Source organism: Nicotiana sylvestris, chromosome 5 (assembly GCF_000393655.2).
Source record: "Nicotiana sylvestris chromosome 5, ASM39365v2, whole genome shotgun sequence".
Classification (NCBI taxonomy): domain Eukaryota; kingdom Viridiplantae; phylum Streptophyta; class Magnoliopsida; order Solanales; family Solanaceae; genus Nicotiana; species Nicotiana sylvestris.
This window is the reverse complement of record NC_091061.1, coordinates 103895839-103919334: the sequence shown is the minus strand read 5'-3', so window position 1 is coordinate 103919334 and position 23496 is coordinate 103895839. Positions and strand designations below refer to the sequence as shown.

Here is a 23496-nt window from a genome sequence, read left to right as displayed (position 1 = left end):
AAAGAAAATAAATAGGCTCAAAGGGGTAATAAAGGATGAAGTGTTTAGATAGTAGAATAAAAATGTTTTCATCATTCCAATCTTCAAAACATGCCAGGTACAAACAACAATTATACAAACCAAAGAAATCATGCATAATATCTTTTGACTGCATCAGAATTGATAGCCATATCTACACATTTTTATTCTATATCTGTTAAATATAAAGCCATATTGGACAACACTCTTGTTACAATGAACGACCCCTGCCAATTTGGGGCGAACTTGCCTTTTGATTCAGCCTGATGTGGAAGGATGCATTTCAATACTTGCTGACCCACTTCAAATTTTAAGGGACGCACCTTCTTGTTGTATGATTTTGTCATTCTCTTTGATACAACTAGCCATGACACACTACTGCCAATCTATTCTCGTCAATCAGACTCAATTGCTCCAAACGGTTTCTAACCCACTCATCATCATCAATTTCGGCTTCAGCAACAATCTGAAGGGATGGAATTTCAACTTCCGTGGGTATCACTACTTCAGTGCCATATACCAATGAATAAGGAGTTGCACCTACTGAAGTGCGAACAGTAGTGCGATAACCCAGCAAAGAAAAGGGAAACTTTTCATGCCATTGCCTGGAACCTTGCCCCATTTTCCAAAGTATCTTCGTTATGTTCTTGTTGGCTGCCTCGACTGCTCCATTCGCCTTGGGACGATACGGGGTGGAATTTTGATGCGTAATCTTAAACTGTTGACATACTTCTTTCATCAAATGACTGTTAAGATTAGCACCATTATCTGTGATGATCACCTTTGGGATTCTGAACCGACAAATGATATTTGAATGAACGAAGTACCACTGCCTTCTTGGTCATATATTTGAAAGTATTAGCTTCAACCCACTTAGTGAAATAATTAATGGCCACCAGAATGAACATATGCCCATTTGATGTCGCGGGCTCAATTGGTCCAATGACATACATGCCCCAAGCAACAAAGAGCCATGGCGCGGACATTGTATGCAACTCAGACGGCGGAAAATGAATCAAGTTTCTGTGTACCTGGCATTGATGACACTTGCGCACAAAGCTAATGCAATATCTCTCCATGGTGAGCCAGTAATAGCATGCTCGAAGGATTTTCTTTGCCAGAACATAGCCACTCATATGCGGCCCGCAAACTCCCGAATGTACTTTGGTCATCATAGTCGTGGCTTGCTTAGCATCTATGCATCTCAACAGCCCAAGATCTGAGTTCTTTTGTAAAATTCCCCCGCTCAAGAAAAATCCACTAGCCAAATGCCAAATTGTTCTCTTTTGATCACCTGTGGCTTGTGCCGGATATACTACCATCCTGATGTACTCTCTGATATCATGGAACCATGGTTCACCATCAAGTTCTTCCTCAACCACATTACAGTAGGCATGCTGATCACGAACTTGACTATGCAGAGGGTCGACATAAGCTTTGTCTGGATGGTGCAACATTGACGCCAAGGTAGCCGAAGCATCTGCTACCTCATTATGGATCCTTGGAATATGCCTAAATTCTATTGATTGAAACCGTTGACAAAGATCATGCAAACATTGTCGATACGGTATGAGCTATAAATCCCGAGTCTCTCATTCTCCTTGAATTTGGTGCACCAAAAGATCCGAGTCTCCCAAGACCAAGACTTCCTGAACTCCCATATCTACAGCTAACCTCAATCCCAAAATGCATGTCTCGTACTTAGCCATGTTGCTGGTGTAAGCACGTGATTTTTGACCCTCCCCGAGAATTTTCACATTTTTAGCGTGAATATGTGAAATTGGGTCCAATACAGCTATTTTAACTATTTTTACTTTATTTCGTTGCAAAAGAAAATTTCAAAAATATATATATAAATTTTAGTTTATGTATCTCTCATAAACTTGAAAAATACAAAAATTGTACTTTATTTTGGTACTTTATATAAATTCGAAAATTACAAAAAAAAAATATAGTTCTATTAATGTTTGCAGTCATTATAATTTTGAAAAATACAATAATATTACTTCACATTTTTTTCTTTATTAAAAAAACGAAAATTACAAAAAATAGTTTTATTAATATAGTCATTTTAACTTTGAAAAATACAAAACATATTACTTCATATTTTATCTTAATATTTAAAAAACGAAAATTACAAAAATAGTTTTATTAATATTTTGTAGCTATTTTAATCTCGAAAATATTAAGAAAATAATAATATAGTTTTGTTTTAAATAATTAGTCTTATTTAGTAGCTATTTTGCTTACATAATTAGTTAAGAAACGGCGTGTTCCTATTTCTCGGGTCCGGGCAAAAGAATAATATTCGGATTCAAACTACCCGATTTTAGGCCTAATTCTGGACCTAGCCCATAATAATCCGAGCACACCACGCATGGGGGACACAAGTCTTGGACCCCTACACACGTGGGGCACAATTTTTTGAACAAGAAGCAAAAATGCACGGGGGACAAGGGCAAAGGGAAGGGGGAATTTTTTTTAAAAAAAAAAGATTTTGAAAAGTGGGGGAGCACGTGAAAAGAGATGGGAAAATAAAATAAAATAAGCAAAACTTTTGGGAAAGGGAAGGGAGAACGTGAAAAGGGGTGGAAAGATTTTAAAAGGCAAAAGAATCTTTTGGGAAAAGGGGGAGACTAGAGGAATTTTTGACTTCTGGGTCAAAAAAAAAAAAAAAAAAAACGAAAAGGAAAACATGTACTGCTCATCTTCTTCTTAAAAAGAAGAAGAAGAAAATACGCAAGGAGGAGAAAAAGAACCACTGTTCCTTCTTCTTCTTCAAAGAAGAAAGTGAAGAAAAACCGACGAAACCAACTCCCCTCCACTAACTTCACGACGACCCTCCTCCTTGCAGCGTCCAAGCCCAAAAACCACCAGTCCGTCACCTTCCCCCAGCTCCCTCTCCGCCTCAACACCACCACCATGCTGCCCGCAACCCCACCGTCCAAACGCCATAACCAACGACCCCAAAACCCTCGCGTCCAAAACCTCCGGTAAACCACCATTAACGACCCCTTACTGTCGCAGCAAGGACGACCACCTACAAACCATCACCTTCCCCAGCTTCCCTCACGTCCGAACCAGTCGCACCACCACACCCCGTCATCCAAACGACCACTCCTCCAGTCCGTCGATCTCCATACCTTGCTGCCCAGTTCCGTCGACCACGACCACTCCTCATCGTCGGCCACTGTTCTTGCTTCTTCTTCCTGAAGAAAGTAGAACAAAAACCCTACGCCCACACGTCCGAACCCACCAGCTCCTCACCACAACCCAACACCACGACCAACAGTTTTCCCCCGTCGTCAAGTCCGCCATTTTCAGTCCGCCATTTTCAGTCCAAGGTCATCAATCTCCAAGCAGTCGTAACTGCGTTTCGCGAGCAGTTGTGGGTCGCTGCGATCCCGCCTTGCCGAGTTTTCTGTTTTCCGTCGAGGTTGTTGTCCGAGGTTTCGTCGCGGGTCCAACGCACCGGACGATAATATCCAGTAGGTCATCTCTGTCCATGTCCTTCATATTTGTTGTTTAGTAATATGAACATGTGTTCGTTGAGATACAATCCTGGTTCATGCGAATAGTATGCAAATGAGCGAGACATATTCACATGATGTTTGTAAGTTGCTATTCCTTGTTAATTAACTCCGTATGATATTGAAATTTGTTCGGGAATGTATTTCTTTTGTTCCGTCATGTTAAGTAGTTATTCGGCATTTTGTTTCTTCACGCTCAGATTGTTGTTATCTCAATGTTTGTCTTAATAGTTGTTTGAACATGTAGTAGCAGTGTTAAAATCATAGTAGTAATTTAATCCCGCGGAAAAATACTCGTTTCATCAAATAAGTTTAATCTACGATCCATCACCTCGCGAAATAGCAAAGAAATGTAGTCATTTTAGCCTTGTTTTTAATATAAAAAATATAAAAATAAATAATAAATAATAAAAAAAAATAAAAAAAAAAGACGTGCTTCGCTAAATAAAAATGTACAAATTGCGGAGCGCTCGCAAAATATATGTATTAAATACTTAGATTCCGGGACGGGCCGTTTAGTAAATTTCACGGCCCTACCCCAAAATAATAATGCGCTAGTTGCTTTAGGCGCGCCTTTAATAATGTTATCTCCCTAAACTCGGGTGCACATTTATGTGACCCAAATCCAAATCTCAACGGAGTCGAAATATGTCTCTAGTCACGGGCGCATTGATTGTGGCGTGGCCCGGGATGCATTTCCATGACGTTGCAAATTCTTTAAAAAAAATAAGAATGAGATGAGCCTCGCCGAATAAAAAATGCAAATTGCGGGGCCCTCAGTAAATACTTGGTTAAAATTACTTAGAATTCAGGAGGGTCGTTTAGCGAATTTCACGGCCTCCGCAAAATAATAATGCGCTAGTTGCTTTAGGCGCGTCTTTAATAATTTAATTTTCTTAAACTCGGGTGTGCATTTCATGCGACCCAAATCCAAATCCTAAAACATCAAATAAAATATGTTTCGGATTGTGGGTGCATTTCATGTGACACAGTCCAAAGATATATTTTAAGCGATGTTCACATTCTTGTAAAAACAATAATAATAAAGCGGTTAAAAGTTAGAATTTGCATATAAGGTCATACTTGTATAAAATCAGATAATCAAGCCGAATATAACAGTTGAGCGACCGTGCTAGAACCACGGAACTCGGGAATGCCTAACACCTTCTCCCGGGTTAACAGAATTCCTTATCTAGATTTCTGGTACGCAGACTGTAATATAGAGTCATTATTTTCCTCGATTCGGGATTAAAATTGGTGACTTGGGACACCCTAAATCTCCCAAGTGGCGACTCTGAAATAATTAAACCAATCCCGTTTCGATTGTCCTTTAATTGGAAAAAAACCCCCTGCGCCCCCCCGGGCGCGGAAAAAGGAGGTGTGACAGCTGGTACAATAGTAACGAAGTTGGGCCGTAACAGGGTAGTGATGTCCTGTTTCAGAAATAAGCACGGCCCCTATTCTGATACCTTTCATATTAGTGGCTCCGTCAAAGAAACGTTTCCAACCTGGTTTTTCAACCTGCTCCACCTAATCAATATGCATCACCTCTTCATCGGGAAAATAATTTCTCAATGGTTCATACTCTTCATCGATTGTGTTCTCGGCCAAATGATCGGCCAATGCTTGGGCTTTCATTGCTATCCGAGTCACATAGATAATGTCAAATTATGTGAGCAAAATCTTCCACTTTGCAAGTCTTCCTATGGGCATAGGTTTCTGAAAGATATACTTTAGCGGATCCAAACGAGAAATGAGGTAAGTAGTGTAGGATGGCAGGTAGTGCTTCAACTTTTATGCCACCCAAGTCAGGGCACAACATGTCCTTTCAAGGGGAGTATACTTAACCTCATATGATGTGAACTTCTTGCTGAGATAATAGATGGCTTGCTCCTTTCTGCCAGTGATGTCATGTCGACCCAGTACGTAACCGAACGAATTGTGCAGGACTATCAAATAATGAATTAAAGGCCTCTTGGGTTCCGGCGGGACCAACACAGGTGGGTTTGACAAATACCCCTTGATCTTATCAAATGCCTCCTGGCACTCATCAGTCCATTTGACCACAACATCCTTCTTCAGCAACTTAAAGATGGGCTCACAAGTTGTCGTCAGTTGAGCAATAAACTTGTTGATGTAATTCAATCGCCCGAGCAAACTCATCACCTCAATCTTGTTCCTTGGAGGTGGTAATTTTTGGATAGCTTTGATCTTTGACGGGTCCAACTCAATGCCTCGATGACTAATTATGAATCCCAACAGTTTTCCAGATGGAACACCAAATGCACACTTGACAGGGTTGAGCTTAAGATTGTACATGCGGAGCCTTTGGAAAAACTTCCTCAAATCTCCGACATGGTCGGCCCGTTGATTTGACTTTACGATCACATTATCCACATAAACCTCAATCTCCTGTGTATCATGTCATGGAACACAGTAGTCATTGCCCTCATGTAAGTTGCCCCAGCATTTTTGAAACCAAAAGGCATTACCCAGTAGTAATAAGTTTCCCATGGTGTGATGAATGTTGTCTTTATGCATCCTCCTCGTCCATGAAGATCTGGTGGTATCCCGCATAGCAATCCACAAAAGAACTGATCTCATGCTTGGCACAGTTGTCAATCAAAATATGGATATTTGGAAATGGAAAATTATCCTTTGGGCTTTCTTTGTTAAGATCGCGGTAATCAATGCACACCCTGGTCTTACCGTTCTTCTTTGGCACTAGCACAACATTAGCTAGCCAAGTGGGGTATCGAGTGACTCGAATGACCTTTGCACTCAACTACTTTGTGATTTCCTCCTTGATCTTCACACTCATGTCATTTTTGAACTTTCTCAATTTCTACTTAACGGGAGGGAATGCCAGGTCAGTGGGTAATTTGTGAACTACCAAGTCAGTACTTAGACCCGCCATGTCATCGTATGACCATGCAAAAATGTCTTTATATTCGAACAACGCTTTGATTATTTCCTCCCTGAGTTGTGGTTCCCAGTGTACACTTATCTAGGTTTCCCTGATGTTATCTGGATCCCCTAAATTGATTGTTTCAGTTTCATTCAAATTAGGCTTTGGTTTCTCTTCAAAGTGATTTAGCTCTTTACTAATTTCCTCAAATGCTTCCTCCTCATCCTATTCTATTTCATCATTACACTTTATTTCTTGGATTATTATTTCAGAGTTAGATTGGCTTTTAAGACTTGGCTAAAGATTCCTCATGCATGACATGTCATTGAAAGCAGCATAAAAAGAACTGTACAAAGAAAGAAAAGAAAATGACACTATTAGGACTAATGGAAAAGGGAAATTGCATTTCATTAAAATAAAGGATAGAAGGGTTTGTACATCAAAATAGACAGAAAATCAAATCTGAATTACAACCCTGGAATAATCCAGATAAACTGAAAGGAAAACAAAGCAAACTACTAAAACTCCTTCCGGGTAGGGAGAGGAGTGGCATCCCAATTGTTAATCTTCACTTTTGGCCCAACAAACTGCACATCCGCTTTGCTAGAACCTTCCCCGGTTTCTACCATGTTTACTTCATCAAACAGACTCTGGAACCTTTTAACCAATTCCTCATCAAAATCAACCACAGGTCTTGGAATGGTTGTCACTGGACGCATCACAACCCCTGCCTTGATGAAAGACCTGGAGAGGCGTGGGACTGGCTTTGGGAGCGACCATGCCTTCTTTTTCAGCTTTCGAGCCTTCTTCACATCATCCCCTGTAGGCTTGAACCCCAGACCAAATGTGGCTGAATTTTCATGCAAGGACACTGGCTGCATGATACCTTGCAGAGATGCACCCAGCTCCCTGCCCGATATAAAACCATTTTTCAACATCTCGGTTGCTACTATGACGATGTTGAAGCCAACTTTGGTTCCGGGACGTACTCTCCTTCTGGAACCTTTTCAACTAACATTGTCTCACACTTGATAGACCCACGACCCTTTATCCTCTTCAGCTTCAATAAACGGGACGGAGGTATCATTGAAAGCACATAAATTTTCATCGCCATGTACGACGATTTCTTGTCTATCACATTCGAACTTCACCATCTGATGTAAAGAGGACGAAACCGCCTTGTCAACATGTATCCAAGGCCTACCCAATAGCAAATTGTAAGAAACAGACATGTCCAGTACCTGGAACTCCATGGTGAATTCGATTGGTCCTATTGTCAACTCGAGCATGATGTCGCCAACAGAGTCTTTTCCTCCTCCATCAAAACCTCAGATGCATATGCTGTTTTTGTGAATCCTTTCATCATCAACTTTTAACTTGTTCAGAGTAGAGAGAGGGCAGATGTTTGCACTGGAACCATTGTCAACTAACACCCTGGTGACGATAGACTCATCGCATTTCACTGTAAGATAGAGGACTTGATTGTGTTCCATACCCTCCAGAGGCAAATCATCATCAAAGAATGTGATCCGATTAGACTCAAATATCTTATTGGCAATCTTCTCCAGATGGTTCACAGTGATTTTTTCGGGGACATGAGCTTCGTTCAGAATCTTCATCACGGCTTGACGATGCTCATCTGAATGAATCAACAATGATAATAGGGAAATCTGAGCAGGAGTCTTTCTCAATTGTTCTATGATGGAGTAATCTTGTACCTTCATTTTTCTCAAAAACTCATCCGCCTCTTATTCAGTAACCGGTTGTTTCACTAGCATTAGATTGTCTTTGTGTGTTTTAGCTTTCCTTAACTCTTCCGGGGCAAAGCATCTCCCCAAACGAGTTAAACCCTAGGCCTCATTGACTTCTTCTTTCACTTCCTTCCCTTTATAGGTCACTATCACTCGCTCATAGTTCCACGGGACAGTCTTGGTGTTAGCTACCGGCAGCTGGGTCAAGGTTTGATAATGATAGGGTCCATGCGAGCACCCTCCACAATTATGACTAGTTTACTTGCGGCCCCCGGCATGATCACCTTTGGCTTTTCTTGCTTTGCTATAACATCACTTGGGGGCCTCTTTTTAACTACCACAATTGGCGTATCATTTGGCATACTCAACTTTTCCGTCGATCCTTCAGCTAGCAAAGAAGTTGCTTTTGTGAAAACCGAGTCCTTGACTGACTTAATTTCACTAGACCGGATCATCATAACGGGTTGTGAAGGCTTCTTGGGCTTCCAATCTTTGTGCACTATCTCAATCATGTGCATTTCAGCATGGGCCGACAATGGGTTCTGATTGATGTTGGGTGCTTCTGGGCTCTGGACCACAATCTAGTTCGTATCAATGAGCTCTTGGATGGCGTTCTTTAAGTGCCAGTACTTTTCTGTGTCGTGCCCCAGAGTATCAGAACAGTACACACATCTAAGAGAATAGTCTAAGTTCTTTGGAGGGGGGTTTGGTAGTTTTGACTCAATTGGCCTCAAAACATCCAACTGCCTCAATTTTGAAATAAGCTGGTATAAGATTCCCCAAGCGGGGTGAAGGTTTTCTTTCGTTGCAACATTTCATTCCTGAATTCTGGCTTGGCTCGAAAATTTGGACTAGTGGGATTTCAGTATGTTTGTGGTGGTAGGTAAGGGTTTCTTGGGGCTGGTGCACGCCATTGCGGGTGAGGAGGGGGTTGAGCATATGACTGTGCATGATAGACATGATATTGGGGTGGGCTGATTGAGTATTGAGGCTTTGGTGGTGGGAAGTAGTGCTGGGTGGACAATATGGAGTTGGGGTATATGCTTGAAGCTAGGGTCAAGTTTGGGTGTAGTGGGTAGGAGAATCCCCTTGTCCGTGCCATGACCCTGAAACGACATAGCGACATCCTTTTTCTTCTTTTTCCCAAGCACGCCCCTGGTGCCATTCTGGATTGCCTGCGTAGTTGCTTTGATAGCAGTGTAGCTTATGATCTTGCTTGATTTGAGCCCTTCCTCTACCATTCCTCCCATTTTTACTACTTCATTGAAAGACTTACCTATGGTCGAGATCAGATGACCAAAGTAAGTAGGCTCCAAGGCCTGAAGAAAGTATTCCACCATTTCGTTCTCCTCCATTGGAGGGTTAACCCTTGCTGCCTGTTCTCTCCAGTGGAAACCATATTCCCTGAAACTTTCACTAGGCTTCTTCTCAATCTTAGTCAAAGACAAACAATCTAGAACGATCTCGATATTGTATTGGAAATAACGAGTGAATGCTTGGGCCAAATCATCCCAGGTATACCATCTGCTGTGATCCTGACGAGTGTACCACTCCAATGCCGCGCCACTCAGACTCTGGCTAATGTATGTCATTAACAACTCATCTTTCCCACCAACTCCTCTCATCTTGCTACATAATCCCCTTAAGTGGGCCACGGGATATCCGTGTCCGTCATATAGGTCAAAGTTGGGCATTTTGAACCCAACAGGTAGTTGTACATGAGGGAACAAACACAGATCCTTGTAGGCTATGCTCACTTGACCTCCCAACCCTTGCATGTTTCTGAGCAACTATTCCAAACTCCTCACCTTCCTAAACATCTCCTCCTGTTCCGGGTTCTTAGGTGGTTTCTCAGCCTCGACAGGAAGGTCAAAATGAAGAGTGTAGGAATAATGATCTTGAGACTTGAAGGTAGGCTCTAGGGGATTTATCTTGGGTTTGGAATAATGGCTCATTAGATTATCGATGGAATGTAGCTGGTGGAGGTGCTACGAAAATAGGGGTAGCTGGCGGAGGAGGGTATGGGGTTGTTTTAGTTGGTGGAGCTTGTATGGTTTGGGAAGTGGTGCTATGATAGTAGTGGTAAGGAGTGAAGCCTGGGGCGTGTTGTGGGGATGAATCAGCAGCAGGAGGTTCTTGGGATTGAGCCAGTGGTGGGATGAAAGAAGGGTTAGTGAGGTATGATGGCGGGGGATACCCTTTCATCCATGCCTGGTACATTTTGGCCATATGGTGTTTCAACTTATGTAACTCCTCTTTCAGACCCGATTTAGTTTCCTCCACCTCCCTCGGTGGATCAATAATACTTGCATCCAATTCTTGGCCAGTCATGATCAACTTGTCTTTGGACTTGGTGTTGTACGGTTGAGTTGCCAGAATGCCACACAAACTAACCACCTTCATGTACTCAATGACAACAGCGAACTTGTCAGCGTTAAAGATTTAACAGATAGGCAACCACACATTTGGGATGCAATGCACCTAGACAGTTAAAGCTTCTATCGTGCCTTTGAATGGCTGTATGCCGACTTTTAACTAACTCTTTGCATTTTGCCTTTTCTCTTCCTCTCTTTTCTCTTTTCGCTCCAAAACCCTTTTCAATCACTATTGGCATTTTCCACTTGTTTTTATTGCCTCCCTTTTATTGTGCATTTGTTTTTCCTCTTTTGTTTTGCCATTATTTCTTTCCACTCGTTTTTCTTTATTTTCTTTCTCTCTGTTGTTTTCCAGTTTTCCTTATTTTAGGGTTATGATCAAATCCTATAGGGATTACCTACGTATCATGACGCCGCATAAATCAGATCATTACGTAGTTCAGGATACAAGTGCGACATAAAAGAAAGATACATTTTTGGGTTTTCAAATTTTCATAAAATACATAAAAATGCATTCTGATTACAATGACTTCTCCTACAAATTTAAACATAAAAACTGCCAAACTCAACAAGTGGACTCCAAAAGAAAACTGAAAATACATACTCGAAAATGAACTAACAAACTCTAAGAGAAACTGACAATACAGACACGAACAAATAAAATCAAGAATACATAAGTGCCTCAACTACTGCTCCAGGGGCCTGCGGGACATCAGTCGGTCTCACTGCGGGCCTATGCGCCATATATTCTTGGAGGAGAAATAGGTCATCCATGATCTGCCGGACAAAAATCATAACGGAAGCGAAGAACATGGACCTGGTCATGCCTTCACATTCGTTGCACTTCATCACAATGTAGTCCGTAATCCTCCTAACCCTTTCCTTGATAATACCCTTCTCTTGTAACAACCGTCCGATCTACTGAGACCTGGCCCCCAAAACTTGTTTGGCTGTATGATTTTACTCTTGAAGCTGTTGCAGGTGTTTTTCTAGTTGTGACATCAGGGTATAGCAGTGTTCTCTTTCTACTTTGAAGCTCTTTGTTTGTTTGGCCATCTCATTCTCGAGGGTAGTTAGTTTTTTCTTCAAGTTGGTGGCTTCCCCCTCATATTTCCTTTTCAATTGCCGTACAAACTCTGCCTGTCCCTCTGTGTTCTTCCCTAACTATGCCAGGGCTCTCGCAAGACTACCCTCGGATTTTTTCAAATCATCCTCGTACTCAACTATTTTCCTCCTAAGACCATTTATGAGTCTTTCATCCTTTCGGCTCCTTTCCTGATTCTCAGCAGCTATATTCATTTTTTGGATCTGGGCTCGAAGGGCTTTGTTTTCTTGGTCCAATTTCTTTTTCTCCCCTTCATCAGCAACGACCTGTACACTTTTGTCAAATTTAAGGTCTCTGATTTGCCCCTCCAATTTGCTTATTGTGGCTCTGTAGCTTGTCTCTTTTGCCATCCAATCCCATCGCTCATGTGCCCCATCAGTGAATTGTTGGACATGGGGCCTTTTGGCGGGCCGTTCAGGCTCTTGATGGACAGATCATACCAAGTTGTGTAACTAGGCTCTAACTCGCCTTTGGACAGATCCCGTACATGAGTCTTTGGATCTAAGAACCTACACTGATGCCAAATTCGGCGCACCTTTTCTTCCGAGAATACAGCTTTTGGCCCTAGTTCGATGACCTGTCGACTTAAATCTTCATCATGTGGGATTGTCTGGTACCTGCCTAGCTAGCGCAGAACCCTATGTGGGGCATATAACTGAATGCTCCAGAGACCCATTAATAGAAGAAAGCACACTTCGGCCGATATGTAAATGACTTCAGTGATCGGAAGCCACCCGAATGTCCACTCAATTTTGCTTACGGTCAGAGAGCTCAAATGTGCAACCCATGCCTCCGTACCTTCCGGAAACTCATGACCCTTCACCCGGTTTGCATGTTCTTTAATGCATTTAAGACCGGTCATACCACAGTTCATGTACCCCGGACGATGGCAGAGGTGCTCTTCCATCCAAAGTTGTAAGACCATGGTGCATCCCTCAAAGAACTTTCCCCCTTCTCGGCAACAAGTTAGAGCTCGATAAATCTCTACTAGGATCATCGGTATAATGGTGTCATTAGCCTTTTTAGTCATGAAGTCGGCTATTCCCACAAGCCCCAACTCTATATTTCCATCCTTTCTTGGGCAAATTAAGACACCCAGGAATGCCACTATAAAAGCCAGTCCCGCCGGGCTTCCCACTTACCATTGTTCCCTGAATGAGTTAGACCGGTATCTGGGGCCTCAAAACTATGGGAATACCCATAACGTCGGTACAAGAAGTAGAATGTGCAAAATTCCTCAGCCAAATTTCTGTATTTAACTTCCTGACTGATACTTAAAAGATCTAGAAACTTATGAGGAGTCACCGTTCTAGGTGCCACTGGTATTGATTTCTGATATTCCCATTAAAACCAGCATAGCCCGCTATTTCCTCAAGAGTAGGGATTAGATCAAAATCAACAAAACAGAACACATTATGAGCCGGGTCCCAAAAAGGTATCAAGGCCTCAATTATATCCAACCTCGGGTTAATCTTCAAAAGACCGATGAGACCGCCCAAAGCTTTTATCACAGTATCTCTGCTGAATTTTTCTAAATCATTCCACCACATATGGAGTTCTAACAGGATCTCCTCGAGGACTGTGAAAGGTTCATTTTCAATAGTTCTCATCGTGCATATTTATTTAAAGTGATCGGTTAAAAGACCATGATTTATTTGACTCAAGAGAAAATTATCAATTTTCGAAAATTGCAATTTAAAACAAAACACCTTTGCAAATACGACCCTTCAGCACCTCAGGAAAGAAGATTTTAGGTCTATGTTTGCTAATCGACCAAAAATTTGAAAGAGGACCATAGGTGGCTATTCTTGCAAAAGCAGCCTTCCGGCGCCCTTTTGGGGCATTTTGGCTATTTTAGACAAGAACGACATTACCTAATTTTATTTATGACAAAATAACAACACTTCATTTTTGGGTTATTTTTTTGCAAAAATGGAGTTGGACCCGGTGAGGGTTGCCTACGTATCCAACATCCGGTGAGAATCAAACTTGCGTAGTTCGGTCAGTTTTGACGCAACAAAAAAACATAAACATTTTGAAATAGCTTTTTTTTTTCTAAAAATTTCGGCAGAGTTTTAGGATATTTGGACACCAGGTTTTTTTTCACAGGCGGGTAATTTTCTCTCTCTTACCTCAATTTGGTTTTTCTCAATTTTTCTTCTCTACTCTAGAAGCTGGTCAGCATGCAATCCAAGTCAAATAAATGTGCAAGTATCAAGTAAAATGCATCAGGATGGTCTTTTGATTTCGGGTACACCTGTCCTAGACGGACCCAACCCCTGTGTTGAGTCCCCAAAGTCAAATGCACGTGATGCAAACAAGCGTTCCTACTAGGGATTCGACATGAGGCTATGTTATACTATGTTTAAAACCTGGGTTTATTTGTTCTAGACCTGGCTTACCCGAGCGGACAGCTCGAGCTGAGGGGGGCAGCGTACCGGGAATACAGAAGCTTCACCAGCTTTGCAACTTATCCAAACTTCGTTCTACTATTGGGATATGACTCTAACAGAAGAGAAGCTACATGAAGTGCACCCTTCCCAGATGATTTAGAAGACTCGTAGAGAGGAGGGTTTCGTAACAGTTTATATACCGTTCAAACAATATCAAAGTGGTAAAAAGCGGCAATTAGCACATTAGGCTCAAACATTTAAAAACCAGATAATAAATAGAAGCCAACTATAACAGTTATTCTAAGCTCGAATTCTGAACCCTAAACCAGAGATTCTGGGTTCTTCTCCCCAGCAGAGTTGCCAGAGCTGTCACACCTCCTTTTTACACCCCCGAGAGGGTATAAGGGGAATTTTTTCCAATTTAAAGTGATAATCGAAACGGAATTATTTATTTAAAAATCAGAGTCGCCACTTGGGATAATTTATGGTGTCCTAAGTCACCGGTTTAAAATCCCGAATCGAGGAAGGTTTGACTCTAATTATGGTCTGCGAACACAGAAATTCAGGTAAGGAATTCTGTTAACTCGGGAGAAGGTGTTAGGCATTCCCGGGTTCCGTGGTTCTAGCACGACTCATTTTCACAACAGTGGGGAACATCGCATTTAAATTTGTCACTTTTGTTAAACAAGTCTCTCGGGACAGTCTTCATCACATAATGTTTGTCTTGATATGGATCTTGTACATAGAAGCATTGGTGTACTTGTGATGCTATCACGATGACTCTTCTTGGTAGTCTTGTTAAAGTAGACATAAGTAAGACCATAAGTATCTTCTTCAGCCTCAGACCAATCATACTTAAACAACACAACCTTAAAATGTCCAGAATAATCTAACTCAACGATATTAATTATTCTACCATAATAAGTCAAATTTGCATCAACCGGATTTTTATCCTTGGAGCTTGAAAAACTTGGAGTTAATGCAACTAATGTAACACCATTATTTTGTGTTGTACGCCTTGCATCAAACTGCCTCATATGGAATCTATATCCACTAATGAGATACCCAGTATATCTTTTAGCAATCGAATTTGGTCCTCTAAACAATTGTTTTATAAAATCAGGTACATCCTCATGCATAATACGACTTTCGAACCATAGGGAGAATTTTTGACTATGACTCTTGGCCTTGCTCCATTTAGATCTTCGCTCAAGACGATTAACTTCATACTCATGCTCTCTACACAACAAGTATTGTTACTCGTTAGCAAATATATATATATATATATAATAAAATACTGCAAATGAGGTAAATTACCTAACATAATTTTGAATTTCATCATAATTGTTCAATATGTATCTATGTGCTTGACTTAGTGACTTGTCGTCTACATTTGGGTCACCCTTTTTTCCTCCTCAAGGACGGCCTTTTGTTAGGGAACAAACTACAGGTTTGCTCATCAGTTGAATCACAATCATCATTGTTTCATGGTCTTCTATTAAATCTGGTATGTACACCCCCATGTAAGTATCTATAGCATAAATTTAGACACTCTTCAACCAAGTATGCCTCAGCAATAGATCCTTCTGGATGATTTTGTTGCGAACATACGACTTGTACCTACACATAAATCTTTCAGGAGATACATCCATTGACATTGAACTGGACCTCCTAATCTTACCTCGTTTTGCAAATGAATAGGAAAATGAACCATTATATCAAAACAAACAAGGAGGGAAAATTTACTCCAGTTGATTCGATGTTTCTCTAATATCTACTTCCAAACAATCTAGATCTTCCAATTTGATAACTTTTTGATATAAATGGCAAAAAAGAAATTTAGACGAATCAAAAGAATAGCAGCATGATCAGGAAGTATGCTTTTAATTGGTATTGGCAATAAATAATATAACATGAAATGTGCATCATGGGTCTTATAATTAGATAGTTTTCTTTCAGCTGGATGCACACATCGAGAAATATTGGAAGCACTACCATTGGGTAGCTTTGCATTCTTCAAAACACCACAAAATATGAATCTTTCACCCTTAGTCATAAAGAAGCACGCTTGTGCAAGCTTTATTTTCTTTCAATCCTTTGTATCTTTTGGTTGAAGGTTCTTCCTAATTCCCATCTCTTTGAGGTTATAATGAGCACTTTCATGGTCATTCTTCTTGCCCAAAATTTCTAGAAGTGTTCCAATTATGTTGTCAAATATGTTCTTCACAATATGCATTACATCAAGGTTGTGGCAAAGCGAGTTATGTTGCCAATAAGGTAATTCAAAAAAATCGACCTTTTTTTTCATTGGCCGGAATTTAATGTCTTTTGCGTCTTCCCAAATACATTTTCAACATTTTGTAACATCTATATATATATATATATATATATATATGTGTGTGTGTGTGTGTGTGTGTGTGTGTGTGTGTGTGTTCCCTTTAACAATTCTGGAGGAGGCCTAAATTCTATTTTTCCATTGAAAGACCTTTTGTTGGATCTCCATGGATGATCCATGGGCAGAAAAACACGATGATCCATGTAACACATTTTTCAACTTTGTTTTAGATAGCAAGAATTAGTGCCATAATTACAACAAGGACAACCCAACTTTCTTTTTGTACTCTACCCAAATAACATAGCACATGCAGTAAAGTCCATAATTACATAAGAGTTGCTCGCATTTGAAAGGTTTGATTTCTTGAAGCATCATATGTGCCAACTCCTGACTCCTACAATACCTTCAACTCTTCTATTAATGATTGCAAATAAATGTCAATATCATTTCCAGGAGATCGCGGCCCAAATATAAGCAACAAAAGCATGCAATATTCTTATTTCATGCACATCCAAAGAGGTAAATTATAAACCATTAAGACAACTGTCACACCTCCTTTTTACACCACCGAGAGGGTATACGGAGAGTTTTTTCCAATTTAAAGTGACAATCGAAACGGGATTATTTATTTAGAAATCAGAGTCGCCACTTGGGATAATTTATGGTGTCCCAAGTCATCCGTTTAAAATCCCGAATCGAGCAAGGTTTGACTCTAATTATGCTCTGCGAACATAGAAATCCGGGTAACGAATTTTGTTAACCCGGGAGAAGGTATAAGGCATTCCTGGGTTCCGTAGTTCTAGCACGGTCGCTCAACTATTATATTGGCCTAATTATTTGATTAATTACATATTTTAAACCTACGTACATTTTTAACTTTATAACCGTTTTAATTTATTTAAGAAATTATTTCAAGGTTATTTAAAACACATCGTAAGCCACGCTACATGAAATACACCCATGGTTCACGACACGTTCTATTTAACCTTGTTAGAGATTAGAATCAGGTCACATGAAATGTACACCCGGATTTTAATAATTACAAATTACAACTACGTCACAGGAGCCGTACTAGTAGCCATGATAATTGTTTAATTAACGCGCCTAAAGCAAACTACGAAATTCATAAATTATCTAGGTTGCAATATTGGTGAGGGCCATGGATGATTTAATTATGGATGGCACGCCTCAATTTATAAAAAAAAATGTTCAATTAAAGGATTGTAAGGCCCTTGATTAATCTAACTCAACATTTAGTCTAAAGCACTAATTGCGAGTATCCATTTGAGATAAATTAACGGCATTTTGATCACATAAGGAAGATTGAACCAGCTGCGACCAGCTGATGATTTAATAGGAATACATTGAGGCTGGGCTCGAAGTTGAGCCCCCCCTCCCCCACTCAGAACGAAAGGCCAAATACGCCCAGCAATGAGATTGGGCCAATAATAGGCCCAATAGTAAAATGAGCATCCACACTAAGAGCCCTTTATCAAGCATAGGACGTGAAAGGAAAAAAGGTAGGGGAAGAAGACTCTTGGACCTGAAGTTGTGCCCAAGACAAAAAGAAAAACCACACGGGATGCTTTTGGGCCTTGAAATTGGGCCCAACATTCGAAACAAAGGTCCAAAACCACACCTGAAGTGATCTTGACCAGGCCATTCATTTAGGCCCTATACCTTGGCCCAATTCATTAATAAAACATGCTGACTTACTGAATATATTTAAAAGCAAGTACATAAATTAAAAAATTACAATTGACTATCAATAGTTAAATGTATCCAAATCAACTATACAAATTGATAAACTGAAATAACAAGTTTACACAATTTAATCATATGAGCTAAATAATCTAACTATTCATTAATAAAAGAAAACTTCATAAAGATGATCTATTCTTTTACTAAGGCAACAAACTTCCATCCAAGGGGATTTTGTGATTCCAAACGTGCTTGGATTTGCAAAAGCAACTATAGAGCTAACTTGCAAATCTGCATTTGATTCATTATAGCAGCAGGCAGACAAAACAAAAGTTAGTGCAATTATAACCCCTCATTGTTTCAACCACACAAGGAAAGCTTTAACCAAAACATTTTCAAATCTCTTTAATACTATCTCACAGATTCTAATAGTTAGTCTACCATGTTAACTAACAAAACAATAAAATGAGAGCAGGTTTCAACCCTCACATGGACCCCTATAGGTTACTTTAAACATGCTGGACCCTTCACATTCTAGTCTACAGCTTGAAAGCAAATTTTAAGCTTAAACATGTGGGAATAAAAGAAGTTACAGATGATTAACCAACCCATGTAACCAGAGTCATACTGATTTTCAAACAGTGAATTTGAACCAGATCTATACTAACTCACCAACATTCACATAAAATAAATCATTCCATTTCATAAAATAAAACCAATACACAAGAAATGAAGTGGAAAGGGAACCTTGAAAGAGTAACAATAGGAAAAACAGCAAACGTAATATGAAGGAAAACTCAGCAACAATAAACCAATCATAACAGCCAGAACTAGAGATGAAGAATCAAGCAAAACAGCTTCAACAACCAGCCAAATTTCAGCTTAGAAGCCCAGAAAATCCATGGAAGCCTTTTAAAATTCCCAAAGAAAACCAGAAAGACCAGCCAAGTAATGTAGAAAAAAAATCTTTTATGCTAAAATTCCGATGTGTTTGTTTTAGTATTTTTGGTGCAGAGAATGATGCTTCAAGTTTGTTTTTGAGAGTGAAGGAAAGGCACTACTTATAGGCCTCTAAGGCCATGTGCTGAAAACAAAATTAAGGCCATATTCCCAGCCTGCAAAAGGCATCTTTTTTAACTAACTGGGACAGTTGGCTGTCCCTTATTGACTCAGCACATTTGTGCTAACCAAATAGGGATAGTTGCCCCTTATTCTAGAAGCTTCTGATTTTAGCCTATGTGAAGGTCTATTTTTACCCTTCTAATTACTACCTATTTCAGCTTTGTCCTAAGTTCTTTTAGTTCAATTAGGCCCTATAGATTTCTAATGATTTGCAAATTAAAAGAATCAGGGTCCAAAATTAAAAGATGTATCTAAACACTGATATTCGCCTAATTAGTAAGAGCTCACTTAGTTAACCCTAAGCAAACACTGAATTTAAACAACTAACAAACCAAGAATTGAAAGAAAGCTATGAAGAAACTCTAGAAATTAGACTACTTAATTTAAAAATCGAAACAACTTAAACAATTAGCATTTGGAAATCTGATTGAAAATAAGCTGAACATTGCAACTAAGACAGAGAATAGCAGAGGGGAATAAATGAAAAATGGAAACAAAACAGAGCAATCACGCAAATAAATTAAAAAACAACCTAAACCCTATGCAATCAAAGCCAAACTTAACTAATTGCAAGATTCAGCATGTTTTTTATGAACATGTTGACGATACCAATTCAAAGGAACCTTATCACTTATCTGAATCTCATATGCTCAAAAAGAAGAAACAAGTGGGGAAAAGAAAGTAGAAAATAGAACAGAAGAAAGAACACAAACAAACAACAAAAGAAAAAAAAGAATTACCTAAAGCCAATTTGGACCGGGCCAGTTGTTGAACCATCCTAAACGAAACACTCGTGAACTTATACAGCCATTAATTGGCTGTTCTTAGCAAGAACAATCAACTAATGGACGTCTGGGTTCACAAACTCCCAAGCACTAACCGAAAAAAGAGGTAAAGGAAGCTAGGTTTTTTTTGAATCGTAGATTCAATGTTAGATAGAATTAAGGGTGATTCTAGGGGAACCAAAGGGATATTTGGGAAGAGGAGGAGGTTGCATGGTGTAATTTTGGGGTTGTTTGGGTGATTTAGGGTTTTGGGGGTTCCGGGTTTAGATATAAGATTCGAGGTGCTTGGTGATGATTCGAAGGAAATGGATTAGAGATGTGGAGAAAGGAGGTAATGAAGGTTCTGGGTGTTAATTTGGAGTGGATTAGAGGTGGTCCACCACCGTGGGGCGATTTCCGACCGGCAGACCACGGCTGAGACTGTGGAGCAAAATAGGGCGGCTAGGGTTCCAATCTCTGAGCTTTGAGATAGGAGAAAGAAACGTGTTTGAGGGTTTGGGGGTGGAGGAACCGAGTTTCGGACATATATGTATATATATATATATATATATATATATATATATATATATTAATTAGATATTAGTTCCGAGCCGTTGGATTATCAAGATCCAACGGCTGTGATAAACCAGCACAAAAACGGGGTCGTTTGGTGTGATAAAAAGGGTGGACCGAGTGAATAGATATTGGGTTGGATTTGGGGCGGATTTGAGCAGGAATGTTTGGGCTTTAGCCCAATTAAATTAACATAGAAACACACACACACACACACACCCCTTTTTTTGATCAATTCTCTTATTTCCCTTTCTTGTTTTTTCTTTCTTTTTCTTTTCTTTTTTTATTTTTCTTTAATTAAAAACCCAAATTAAAATCCTAAATTAATTTAGATTGTAAAATTAAACTAATTACCTAATTACAATAATTATAAAAATTACTTAGTCCTAAATCAAAAGAGAAAAACTAATATTCTAAAATTAAAAGCTAAAAATGCAACAATGGACCATTTTGTGATTTTTATTTTTAATAAAACAAATAATTAACCTTAAAAATGTAAACAACAAAACCTAAATTCAATGCATGATACTTTTGGCATTTTTTATGATTTTTAATGAAAATTAAATGTGTACAAAAATGCAAACATTTAGTAAAATCCTACAAAAATCCTACAAAATGGCAAGTAATCGGGAAAATTTATTTTCTTAGCTTTTATGGGGGTAATTCCTATAGGGCAAAAATCGTGTGCTCACAACAACTGGCCATGTGCTATGAGATATGCTCATGGTCCGAAATAGATTGAATCCATCACTTGCCAAGCCAAGTCTCAGATTGCGAGAATCTTTTGCAAAATCTGGATGAAAGCTATCAAAGTCTTTCCATGCTTGGCCGTCGGCAGGATGCCTTAACTTTCCATCTTTAGACCGCTCCTAGTCATGCCACCTTAATTTATCTGTCGTCTTTGAGCACATGAATAGCCTTTTGAGCCTAGGAATTAACAAAAAGTATCTCAAAGTTTTAGCAGAAACACAATGAGATTTTTTGGAAGGCTCAAACTCGCTACCTACTTCAGGATATTCAATGTATCGAGAAGCTCCACAAACATGGCAATATTCATCACTTTTATGATCATTCCAAAATAGTATGTAGTCATTGGGACATGCATTAATTTTCTTATAATCAAGACATAGATTCTTTACAAAAGACTTGGCATTGTTGCAGGATAAAGGTATGTTCAGCTCGGACGTTGCCTCTTTCAATAACTCTAAGAGGGAAGTAAAGGACTCATTTCTCCATCCATGTAGACATTTCAACAAATATAGACGTAACATGAATGATAATTTAGAGAATCCTTCAACCAGGATATAATTCTTAACTTGCCTCATCAATTAAGTTATAGAATTTTTTGGCATCTTCATTTTTGCATTCATAAACTCCTTCTTGTGCAACATCTCTAAATTGATCATTCAACAACCCATCAATGTCATCATACGAATTATCTTCATCCATATCATCATCAACATCCATTGGAATTTTCCATTCCCTATGGTTAATCTATCTTGTATAACCTTTAACAAAATCGTACCATATTAAATGATCATATACTACGTTCCTTTGACACCAAGGGATGTTACAACACTTTGCACACGGGCATTGAATTTCTTTGCCCTGAGGATCTCCATCATAATAAGCAAAGTCAAAAAATATTGAACACCATCAATATACTGTTTGCTATACTTTGATAAATTCATCCAAGCCTTGGAAGGATCATTTCAAAACCTAAAATCAATGGTGATATTAGATTTCAAAATATAGATTTATTTAAGTATTAAATATACTTGACAAATATACCCTAAAAATAACAAGTAATTTTTTAAAATCGGTTGTTGTATAGTAATAACCTAATAGCATAATAAAAATATAAAGTGAATAAGAATCTCTTACCTAGTCATGACACTTATCTTAGGCCAAACCCAACTTCAAGTTCACCACAGGTAATCTAGCAGAGGCTTTATAAATGGGATAATGCATAAAATCCTCCCCGACCTATGACCATATTACCAACTACACATCTTTTCTTTTCGGGGGTCCTATTACCCCCCTGAACTATTTTAAAATATAATAAACACCACCTTAAGTGCTGACATGGCATAGAGAGAGTGCACACTCTCTTAAAGGCAAGTGGAAGTTACAAAAATAATTTTAAAATTGATTAACAAGTACAAGTGTCATCTTTTTATGGGACATTACAGAATTAATTACATCAAATTAATTAGTTTCCTTCGCTTCTAAACCTTTTCTCGCACGAACAAGGGGGACATCGTTTCAACGGTGAAATGCCAGAGAAAAAATCCAATACAACGCAAAATCAACCCAGAAATCAAAAACAGATATGTTTAATAATAGAAACAGAGCTACAACTAGAGGGAGCAACGAGCATGATTCAGTAAGAACCTACGAACAGTCAAAACGGTTTCGTTCACTGGAGTTTCGTTGGAGCAAGGGTCTTCGTCGGAGTTTCGTTCTCCGGCCAGATCTGACAATATCAAACAAGTATTATATAAAACCCATTAAATGAGGTTTTTGCCTTTTGGCCGGATATGGTAATGAAGGCCTGCAAATAGAAAATAAGGAAGAAGAAGAAAATGGTGAAAAAAAGTTTTTAAGTAAGAAATACACATTTTAGGCGCGTGTATTTCACCACCTTGCACACATCTGGTTGTTGCTTTTTAAGGGGTAAATAATATTACTTAAAAAAAGTTCAGGGGGGTAATAGGACCCCCGAAAAAAAAAGGTACGTAGTTGGTAATATGGTCATAGGTCGGGGAGGATTTTATGCATTATCCCCTTTATAAATTATCAAAAGTTATACATATAAAATTTATCAAGTAATCTACACATGAAAATATAGTTCCATTATATCAAAAGTTATACCTTCATGCTTATGCTATGTACCATATGTATTGCAAAAAAGCGATTAA

At 39.2% G+C, this 23496-nt stretch overlaps 1 protein-coding gene across 1 annotated transcript; it reads right to left on the bottom strand.

The window, feature by feature from the left end:
* Positions 1–7784: 7784 nt before the first annotated feature.
* On the bottom strand, positions 7785–9985 carry LOC138869070 (uncharacterized). The gene is made up of 3 exons (XM_070146661.1): positions 9383–9985; positions 8492–8776; positions 7785–8174 (listed from the first exon to the last, which is right to left on the bottom strand). The coding sequence occupies exons 1-3, from the start codon at positions 9983–9985 to the stop codon at positions 7785–7787; spliced, it is 1278 nt and encodes a 425-aa protein (XP_070002762.1).
* Positions 9986–23496: the final 13511 nt, after the last annotated feature.

Bases quoted from the DNA above. Each gene is read 5' to 3' on its own strand.
- LOC138869070 (XM_070146661.1), bottom strand. From the start codon at position 9,985: ATGCAAGGGTTGGGAGGTCAAGTGAGCATAGCCTACAAGGATCTGTGT. The intron at 8,777-9,382 runs GCAATCCAGAAT...ATTGTGGTCCAG, and splicing joins CTATCAAAGCAACTACGCAG to AGCCCAGAAGCACCCAACAT. The intron at 8,175-8,491 runs GTGATCATGCCG...AGAAAAATGAAG, and splicing joins CAAAGCAAGAAAAGCCAAAG to GTACAAGATTACTCCATCAT.